The sequence below is a fragment of the Atta colombica genome, unplaced genomic scaffold (assembly GCF_001594045.1).
Source record: "Atta colombica isolate Treedump-2 unplaced genomic scaffold, Acol1.0 scaffold22, whole genome shotgun sequence".
Taxonomy (NCBI): Eukaryota; Metazoa; Arthropoda; class Insecta; order Hymenoptera; family Formicidae; genus Atta; species Atta colombica.
This window is the reverse complement of record NW_017259316.1, coordinates 311,927-323,523: the sequence shown is the minus strand read 5'-3', so window position 1 is coordinate 323,523 and position 11,597 is coordinate 311,927. Positions and strand designations below refer to the sequence as shown.

The 11,597-nt window shown below is 25.3% G+C and overlaps 1 protein-coding gene across 1 annotated transcript; it reads left to right on the top strand.

Annotated features, from left to right (window-relative positions):
• Window positions 1–1,744: 1,744 nt before the first annotated feature.
• LOC108687894 (protein takeout-like) lies at window positions 1,745–11,227 on the top strand. Its single transcript, XM_018193918.1, has 6 exons — window positions 1,745–1,812; window positions 4,845–4,885; window positions 9,330–9,532; window positions 10,523–10,694; window positions 10,828–10,977; window positions 11,073–11,227. Exons 1-6 carry the CDS (start codon window positions 1,787–1,789, stop codon window positions 11,225–11,227), a joined length of 747 nt encoding a protein of 248 aa, XP_018049407.1. The 5' UTR covers window positions 1,745–1,786.
• Window positions 11,228–11,597: the final 370 nt, after the last annotated feature.

Here is an 11,597-nt window from a genome sequence, read left to right as displayed (position 1 = left end):
CATGACCTTGGAAAATCACGTCAAAACCCCACCGTTCTTGAAGCGTTGAAACCACTCACGTCACGTTCTTTCACTAATAGCGGCCTCACCATAAGTATTTGAGAGCATTCGATGAGCCTCAGCCGCAGATTTCTTCATATTGAAGCAAAAAATTAAAACCTCCCGCAAATGACGAGAATTTGGCTCGTAAACTGACATTTTCAATCGAGAATAACTTTATGATGCAGACACAAATCGACTAATGTTTCTATGGGATTATGTTGACAGATGCCCAAGTTTATTCTATGACGTCTATGATCTATTTATTTCGACCACTTACCGCTAAAGCCATCTATAGGAAAACGGCGGAAGCAAAGTTGTACACCTAATATATGTGTTAAGCATGTTTTAATCTAATAATAAAGTAAAATATAATTTATCAAATAATAAAAAGTAAGGATAGTAGATTTTGTTAAATACATTTTTTCCACGTATATGCTTTACTTTCTCTTACAAATCAATTTTCCGTGTTTTTTCATATCATTTTTTCCTAATATCTCGATATATGCGTTGCATGTCTTGCATTTTATGCTATTTTATTACATATTAGAAATGTTATCAAAATTGAACAAAAATTGTTACATATGTTTCTTTTTATAAATTTAATAAAATATTAGGTATAGGAAAAAGTTCGTGGCGTTTTTTTAATGCCATCTAACAGGAAAAATGCCACGAACTTTTTCCCACGCCTAATAATTGTTTTCTAATATTTTCTAGTATTGAAATTATCAATTTAAATGTATATATAAAGATCATTAATTTTCATTTCGATAATTCAATTTTTGATTTTTTTAAAACTCTTCTAAAATTATTTAATGTTGTAATTAAAAAGTTTGCTTTATTTTTAGTATATTTATATGATAATAAATTGTTGCATATATTTCCTATCTCTTATCCTTATTCTCAAGTGAAATGCGATATATGTTGTACTAGTATAAATAAAAAACAAGCAATAATATGAAAGAGAATTTTGTGTGTTAAAATCTGTAGTGCAAAAATGTATTCCTCTTACATCAAAAAATTAGATCTGTGATAAATTTTAAATATTATATATATAAATGATATAAAACGTAGAACCGATATGTCTATTGACTCATATATCTATAGTTCGAAACATACTATTGTAAGCATAATGAAGTTGCAGTACTAATCCTTTCTTATATTCCGTGACACTTCACCCTTATTCATAGATCATAGTAATGATGGAAAAATTTGTTACGCAATTAATTTCTCTGCATACGCTACATTTGGATTGCAACTCCAGCAAGAAATTACGAAACGTTAACGTCGACTCAGTACATACATCGGCTACGAAATGCACTTCGAAATAGCGGGTGAATTGCGGCCGTATTGCCGGTTCCTTTCGCTTTCCAGCCCGACTGCAAAAGATTGAGAAAATAACAGTGGTATTTGGCCAAGTGCATACGGGTCCATGAATCTATTTGAGTGAAAAGCTAAGAAAGAAGAGTAGGAGGGAAAGGACGAGTCTGGTGAAAAGACCGATATTGGTGCACGATTTCTCACGAAATAAAAATCAACGAACGTCCAATCGTCACTACTGCTTATCCAAGGCTGGACCAATGGTCGGCAAGTAGCACGAGGCTATCAACCAGTCGAATGTAACAGCACCGTCAACCAAGTTAGTTGGTGAAACCTTCGAGCTGCGGCTATCACATCCTTGATCATTATCAATCGACACCTCCTGCAGTCGTCAAATAAACTTTGGTCTTCAACTAGGTTGACTATCATGTACACTTCCATCATTTATATCTGGTAAATTGTCATTTTCATATTGTACATATTATCTTTAATTATAAGAGTATTAAGAATATTTATTTTAGATCACATATGTAAGAAACACAATCAATACTAAAAATTTAAAATGCCTATTACGTTTTTCCGGACTTATAAACGCAATTAAAATTACTCTAGTAATCGCAAAAATAAATTGACAAGCAAAAATTTTAATAATTTGATGACTATCAAGCATCATATTATAAAGATGTTAATATATTGAAACTATTAATAAATTTATTGCGAAAAATTTATTACCTCGACCGGAACTTGAATTCGGATCTCTTGTATTCCGTACGAGCGTCCTAAGCCATTAGATCATCGAGGCCTTAGTAATATTCTTTGTAATAATCGATATAATAAAGAAATAACGTTTTCATTTATGTGCGGTGATTAATAGGTACATGTTAAATATAAAAACAAAATTTTGCTCGAACATGTTATGTTGATTTTACAGTTATTGAAAAATATGGAAATATTTCTTTTCAATTCGTAGTAAAAGTATGAAAAATTCCATATAATTAAAATACTTTACTAATTATATTGATTAATAAAATCATTTTTTCTATTAAGATATTAACAAAATAATTTTTTTTTATAAAACAACTTTGCAATCGAAAACAGAGATATATTAAGAAAAACTTATTAAGAAAAACGGAGGAACTTACAGAAACTTATTTATTAAGAAAATTTTATTCATAATTTCTTGTTTAATTTATATTATTCAAATTATTATTTTCATTAACTTTTTTGCACGCTGCGGTTTCTTTATTTTCTATTATTTTCTCACCTCTTTGTTCTTATAATCATATTCTTGTCCAGTTTCTCTCTTTTTATTTCACATAACTTATTTATTTAATGATATAATATATCATTAAAAAAAAAGAAGACAACTTTTAAAAAGTATTTTCAAATCATTTATATCATTCGTAAAATAATTTTATAATTCTTTTAATCTTGATTTGAATATGTTATCCTCTTTGAGTTATCTACACATTTCTTTTATAAAAGTGAAAGAATATAATTGTAATACTTATGACATATAATATATAAACTTCACATATTTTTGTCTTCAAAAAAATTAAATATACTTAATGTACATTTTATTCTTTATAAACATTTTTATCATTTTCATTACTAAAAAAAAATTGTAAATCTCAAAAAACTATGTATGGAGTTTTATTAATTAATGCAAGACTTTTACTGATCGTATTTTGATCTTTATAGTATAACCTATATTAAATGGATGCAATGAATAATTAACAACTTCTTTACCTTTTTTATTCAGAGGCCGTTTTATTATGATATATAAATTCTGCACGTATGTTAGGCATGATTATTTATCTTTGTTCTTTTTTTATAGCAAGTAAAGATCTACTATTTATGTGTTGAATTCTGTAAAAAAAAATTCATTAGATTCTTCTATCATAAATATTTATTAATTATGTTTAAATACTTTATCTTGTTTGATCTCATTTTTAATACAACTACTAATTGTAAGTTAAAAATACAATAATAATACATTTTGTATTTTTGATTAATTCTCAATTAAAATCAATTAAAAGTAAATGTATTTAATGTAATTTATACATTTTTAATATTATTTTTTATAATACATCTATTCTCTCTTCTCTTATTTTTAAGAAATATTTATCCAGTATTTTAAAAAGCTGTATATTTTGTTAACCTTTTTTTACTCAAACAAACGTTTTCATTTTTAATTTCCTATCTCCACTAGTTTAAACATTTTTCATCTGACTGCAAAAGTTTTTATCAAGTTTTTATGCCAACATATATAATTATGATTGTTTACTTTGAAGTAATTGTTATTTCATTACTTTCTTTTATTAAAATTTTTATTTTTATTTTTTTATAAAGTTATTAAAATAATTTATTATCCTAGCGGAAAAATTTGTACTAAAAAGTACAGGAAAACTACTATATTGAGAAAATTTTAGAAATTCTTAGTCTTTCGTAAATATTCATAGTGATTCGTAGTGATGCTGTTTGTCTTAAAAATTTTGAGTTCTTTGTAACTATTTATAGTGAGACACAGAGAACATGATGTTGTTTGTTTGAAAAATTAAGAAATCCTATGTCTATTCCATAAAAATTAATAATAATCAGAAAACGTACTCTGTATGTAAACGTAATCTGTATGTATTTTTACGAAACTCTATAGAAATTCAACTATCATAATATTGCATATTTTTCCGCATTTACACGTTGTTTAATATTAAAATTTGTTCCTTATTCATAGAAATTTTCCGCCTATAAAGTACTTTATTATCCATATTTACTTCTTTAAAAATAACATTATATCTTTTTTTTATGCAAAAGTTTTAATATTAAAATAATTTTTAAATGGAAGTCAAAATTAATTAATCAGCCTTAAAGTTCGTATAATAAAATAAAAAAGCATTTAGATTCCATATTTCACTTTTAAATAGTAACATAAATGCATACAGTGATATCGGAACTCGTCGGCTGTTGCATTTATTTAATTCATTTGCTATATGTTCGCTCATAATATATAGCTGAAATATAAATTTTATGTAACACTAATTGCATAAATATTCTATGATTCCATTGATAAAATGCGATGCATATATTAAATTCTTGAAGTTGTCATGTGTCACGAATATGTTATAAACAATTAATATTTTTTGTATGATAAAATAATTTTAATCGACATTAATCGATAAGTTAATATTTGAAAACAGTTTGCACGTTATGTCGTGCTTGAACAATTTATATTTCCATTTAAAAATTATTACAGTTTCAATATTTCGGTTACAATTTCGTCTTAAAATAATGACAGAAAGCTATTTTTATAAATAATACAATAAATCTAGAATACATTTTATATTAAAGAAACTAGCTTTATAACCATTATAGCAATCATATATAGCAATCATTTTACATTTCGAAACGAAAACAGACCTTCAGAAATTTTATTAGCTTATTAATATTAATAACTGAAACTATCGATTAATGATCTTTTATTTCAGTATGGCCTGCGCACTTCTTACTGTAGCCTTCGCCGAGATACGTGAGTAATGTATAAATATTAAAGTATGTATGCTCTGTGTGTTTGTGTTTGTGTATGTGTGTGTGTGCGTGTGTTTGTGTGTGTGTATGTTTGTATATGTGTGTGTGTGTTTGTGTGTGTGTGTGTGTGTGTATTTATGTATGTGTGTGTGTGTGTGTGTGTGTGCGCGCGCGCGTGTTTGTGTGTGTGTGTGTGTGTGTGTGTGTGTGCTGCGTTCGAATGTTTACAGATTATATTCATAAATATAATCTGTAGTATTAGGCCCTTCAGAAATAAAATATAAGTTAATATTGCAATATTAAATAAATATATAAAATATATTTATTATATAGGTAATACAATAAGTTAAACGTCAACCATTTTTGGATATATAAATTGAGTTTAATTAATTATAATGTATATGTATGTTCATTTTCATATTTAAGTTATAGAAAATATTAATTTTAATTACAATTAGTTGTATCCAATTTATGTATCAATGAAAACCTAAAAATAAAAATAAAATAATAGTTATAAAATAATATGTTATTGTATCGTAAAATTAAAGAATAGATGAATTATTTATTTATCTAATCATTAAGTTATCAAAACACATGTATGTTACGTTACATGATATACACCCGGAGAGAATTATCTTTTAAAATTCATCCTGAAAATATGGTAGTTGTGGTACAATATTTTACATTTTTTGTGGTACAATATTTTAAAGATTTTTTTTAATGCACTTCAGTACAATTAATCAAACTTATTTTATATTTTATTGTAGTTTTATTGTAGTTTTAATGAATGAGAAAAATTTACACAAAATGCTTCGAACAATGTCTCAGAACAATAGTCCCAGAACCACATTTTCAAGGTAAACTCTAAGAAAAAATTCTCTTCATGTATGTTAGAAGAAGTTTTTCATCTTTAAAATGATAATAAGACTTAGCTTAATGTGTATTACATTAACAACAATAATAAAAAAATATTTTATTTACGTGAAGATTTAATATGATTTGAGATATGAGTTTTTTGTATAAACCTATACTCTATCATTTTACAATTTTCGTAATAGTTAATAAGATATTAATTGTTAAAACAAGAGAGAAAAGTTGGTCTTCAATAATTTGTTATTTCAAATACTATCAATTTCACAGAAAAACTGCAAGAGACAAAAATTGTTTATTTTTCTCATAGAACTATAAAAATTTTTTCAGGATTTTTTTCAGAATTTTTTAATACCTTTAATATTTTTTCATAAAAATGATTGATAAAAATAAGTTGATAAAAATAAGAAAATGTAGTACTAAAAAGTTGATAAAAAATTCTGAAAAAATTTTTAGACTTCTATAAGAAGAAAATAAATAATTTTTATTTTTGCAGTTTTTCTGTAAAATTGATAGTATTTGAATAAAGAATTATTGAAGATCAATTTTCCAATTTTAATATTTAGTAATTAATATTTTGTTAACTTTTGGGAAAATTGCAAAATGTAGTACTAAAAAGTTGATAAAAAATTAAGTAAAGAACTTTTCGATTCAGTCTGCTCTACCTGTCCATAAAATATTTGGCAATTATTTTAGAACATCCTGTATATACGAAACATTTTATTAGGACAAATGCCAATCAAATATTTGGTTAATATAATCAAAAAATAATGTTACATTTACAAATATTTAGTAAGTATTACTAAATGGTAACAGTTTGGTAATACTTATTAAATATTTGTAAAAGTAACATTATTTTTGATTATATTAACCAAACATTTGATTGACATTTTTTCATCATACATTTAATAGCTATTATCAAATTCTAAGGTTAACCACTGCTAAAAAGTATCACTAACATACAATGATTGATAATTATAGCAATACATTTTATTGCTATTATATTGTTGATATTGTTATCCTATGTATTGCTATCTATTGCGCGCAGTATATTATATATTAATGTATTGCTATGTATGTACTACTACGTATTGCTAGCGTATTAATAGTACTACTACTGAGCATTGCCTGTTTCATTACTGTACTGTCGCAATATATTTCTAAAGAAATGTATACTGATTGCCAGTGATTGATCCCTCTTTTTTCAGTGTATAATGATAATAATAATAAAAAATAATAAAGATGCTCATAATACACGACCATGCATACCTATCCGAAAAACTTCCATGTCTAATAAATCAATAATGGTTTCGCGATTTTATGAAGTTAGAATGGCTCAATATTGTTTACTTTACAAATATTAACATGCAAAACAAAATAATACCTTATCTCAATGTAAATTGGGGACTTCATGAAGTTAAAAGAAAAAAACATAAGAAATAAAAAAATAACATACCTACTTATTTAATATGATGAATATCCGAAGTACATAAATATAGATCAAACTTCGCAGCATATTGGAATGTCGCGAAGACAGATGCATCTTTTTACAACAGTTGACATTACTAATACCAATTATTACAGAAATATGAAAGGTGCTTATATTATTTGCTCATAATACCGATCCTATTCTCGTTAATATCCTGTATTCAGTATTGATTTTTATCAAACCCGAAAAATAACAACCAAATTCCAGGTTATAATTTTAAATATATATATTTTATATTACCTAATTCAGTAAATTATTATTTAATATTCAAAATTTATAAAATTAAATTTTTATTTTACAATTTTTTGTCTGTAATTGCGTTTAAAGTAATTTATCTAATAGAATTATGTATGTATATTTAAACACTAAAATACTTTTAAAATTAAAATTAAAAGGAAACCTCCATTTACATAACTAGTTTTAAATTTTAGTTGAGTTAAAATTTAAAACTAATCATCGATCATAATAAGTACTAATATCCATTTGTCAAAACAATTAATTATTATTAGTAACTTTAGAAGAAAAAGTACATAAATCAAAATCATGATTAATTTTTGCTAAAAAATTTATAAAATAATTTAGAATCACGATTACTAATTAAATACTCTCTCTTCATCTTATTTTTTTAAATTGCATAATAAAACACCAAATATATTTTCGTATAAATATATAATACTTCAATTCATTGCAATTAGCAATGCTTTTTGAGGTAAATAATACAATACACAATTAATATATCGGTCTACATAAGAGAATATCAAAACATTTCATATTTTTTTAACATTACATTACATCTTTTACTCTCGTTTCCTCTTTTTAAATCTTCTAAATCTTTTGTATGTAAATTTTTTAATTTACTTTGTCTTATTAGGTATAAATGTAATTTCCTTTTTTACCTTAATGCATTTATTGCTTGAAAATGATTTTAAAGGTAAAGATTTATTTAAAGTTGTCCAAAAACTCGATAAACAATACGTTTATTAATTTTATTTCAATTTTATTCAGATTTATCATATTTTTTAATATAATGTATATATTAATAAATTATAAATATATAAAAACATGATTTTTTGCACTATGGAAAAAAACTACTTTAACTAATAGCAATCATTATTATCTTATTCTCTATCTCTCATATGAATATTGTATTATTTGTTGTAAGATTTATAAAATATTATTAGAATATAGTTTTAGAGTAACTCTGGAAAATATGCCGATTTGGGATTTACGTTGCAGAAGTCAGAAAAAATAGAAGGAGTGGGGATAAGTTTTCCGCAATTACTCTCATGTCTTTATGTTATATTAATATTGTGTTATGATTTTTTCAGTTTCTTTCTGTTAATATTATTGTGAGTTGAATTTATCATTGTGATTTATCACTGTGTTAAATAGCGCCATCATAAATTATAATCTAAAATGGTTACTGTAAGACGTGCAAAAAGACTTAATGATTATTTCGTGATACATGCGTATAGAGGAGTAGTAAAGTATTCTTTGTTTAATTTATTGTCTTATATATCTTACCTGTTTGGGATGTATAACATTTTTAACAAACGGGATTTATGTCCAAAGCATACAAAGCGCAGATTGAATTCAGTGCACTAAATACAATAAATGCATTACATAAAATATGTACCTCACGTCATAACACTTGTAATACATCTGGGAAGATTGTAATTATTATTTATTATTTCATATACATATTTATCATTCTTATTTCTTAATAAAACTTTACAAACTCATTTTATAAATTATTATGTCATTTTACGTCTTATTTATATGCATTATTTGTAAATTTTTATGAACCATACCTCCTCCCTCCCCCTATGAGTAGCCATATATCTCATTCCTATGGGATATACGGCAAGAATTTTAAAAAATTCATTTTTTAATACAAAATATAAATATTTCAAATTTCTAATATTTTTTTTATAATAGTAGACAAAGTTTTTACTGATATAGTTTGTTTACTTTAAACATAGTAAATAATACTTAATAAATTAAGTTTTTGATAGGTATGGCGTATATACCGGAGTTATTTTATACTTTAGAGGAAATTCATAAATCAATTCTGTGTTTTTTTCAGCATCATTCATAAAAATATGTAATCGCAAGGATCCAGAGATAAATAATTGTGTATTAAATTCAATTGAACAATTACGAAGCAAATTAAAGACAGGAATTCCAGAATTAGAGGTTCCAGCAATAGAACCGCTTACATTAAAACATATACGATTATTAAGAGGTCCTCAAGCTGCAAGGCTTGATGTCAATCTTACAAATATACAGGTAATTATAAAGCTTGTGTTCTTATTATTTATAGCATAATTTAGAATGTATGCATATGTGTATATGTAAAGATTTAATAGAAAGAAGAAACTGTAAATATTGTCTATAAATATTAATTGTCTACAAATTATAAATAATGTTTTATTCATCAAAAACACATAAACATGTATATAGTCAGTGGCAATTACAATTGTTAATTGTAAATAATTTATTGCAAAAAATTAAAAATTAAAGTTACATTTTAAAAATACATTATATGCATTAAATTACTTAGTATAGTATCCAATCGTTATTATTATTTATTATCATCGAGACATAATAATATACTTTCTATGAAATTTACATCCGAAGATTAAGAAAGCCAATCCATCGATAGATGTCACGTTTGCAAAATTCTTATAAGAAGCACATCTCGTGAAAAGTAAGACAATAAGTTATAATTAATAATAATGATTGAAGTTTTAAGTAAATGATGCATTTTAATGAAAATGTACTTTTATTATTGTTGTTGTTGTTGTTGTTGTTATACTAAAAAGTAATTTTACAAAAAAAAGAACGATGTATGAACATGTATGGATATATTTGTTCTTCTTCTTCTTACGTTAGGCCTCTGGCCTATGTTATACTTCTCTCATATGCTTATGATGCGCACGCTGGTTGTTCATTGCCACGAGCATATGAGATCTACAGTTTTAATACCAATTTCGAATAGCGAATTTTTCGAGAGGTATTTCTATGGGCAAGGAAGGTTACCGGTCTTTTCCGAGGAAAGACATGAGTGTAAATATTTTAGTTCCTACTGGGATCGCGAACTCGGGACCTCTGGATAGACCAGTGCACTGCCATGCCACGCTCGTGCTCGATATATTTCAGATAAGATTATATATATTTAAAAATATTTGTGTTTACACATATTTATACATATTCATACATGAAAAATTTTTTACCAAAAAATATAATATTTATTAATAAAAACTTACTATTCATTAGATATTTGGGCCGTCAACGTTTAAAATTCGAGATCTAAAAATTGACCCGGAGAATGTGTTTATTACTTTCAAAATTGGCTTCGATAAACTTGACTTCAAAGGAAAATATCAAATAAATGCACAAATTCTTTTGCTCAACATAATTGGAGAAGGAGATCTCACTGGAATTTTCCGTAAGTCTTAATATTTTTATGGTTATTCAAATATTATGTATGATAACGAAATTATTTCGAAATTATTCACAAAGAAAGATAATACCAAAAATTTACAACAATATTCTCTGTTTACTTATTACATATTTTGCAGTTGATTACGATAGCGACTGTTTGATGAAAAGTCAGAAAATTGTTAAAAATAATAAAACATATGTGAACTTTGAAAAGATGAAAATTAAAATCAAAATAAACAAAGCTGTACTCAATTTTAACAACCTATTTGGTGGCGATTCTGTTCTTGGTATGTTATTATTTCATACAATATATCTTTGTATTTTGAGAAATTTATTAAAAGTATAAGCGTCATTACATATGATTTTCTTTCTTTTAAATCAGGATCAGCGAGCAACGAAATTTTGAATGCAAATAGCGACTTCTTAATAGATGAAATAAGACCAATACTGGAAGATAGCTTGTCAGATCTCTTCACAAAAATCGCAAACAAGATCACCTTAAAGTTCACATACGATGATTTGTTTCCGAATGATTAATCTTTTTACTCTGAGGATCCAATAATTCAATTAGATTGATACGTTGTCTTTTCTTTATTCTAAAGTTTTTAGATTTAGATGTTATTCTTCTTATTTTTGGAAATTTCCTTATCTAATAACAAAATTTTAATCAAACTATAGCAGTTCTGTAACATTTTTACAGTTCTCTTTTTTAAATGATATCTCATAATACATACATAATTAATATAATATACAAGCCCATATTACATTTAACTGTTTGAAATTGATATTTCAATTGTTTTACAGAAATTACAATAAAACAACTTTTTTGCAATGTATCTTTTAAAAAAATTATGCATTAACATCTCAATAGATGGTCTAGTTATTGTACTTTAATCTCAAGTTTATT

What these genes read in the sequence shown, in the direction of transcription:
- LOC108687894 (XM_018193918.1), top strand. Translation starts at nt 1,787, where the DNA reads ATGTACACTTCCATCATTTATATCTG. An exon ending in ACTTCCATCATTTATATCTG is followed by an intron (nt 1,813 to 4,844) that starts GTAAATTGTCAT and finishes CTTTTATTTCAG; the next exon opens with TATGGCCTGCGCACTTCTTA. An exon ending in AGATCTCACTGGAATTTTCC is followed by an intron (nt 10,695 to 10,827) that starts GTAAGTCTTAAT and finishes CATATTTTGCAG; the next exon opens with TTGATTACGATAGCGACTGT.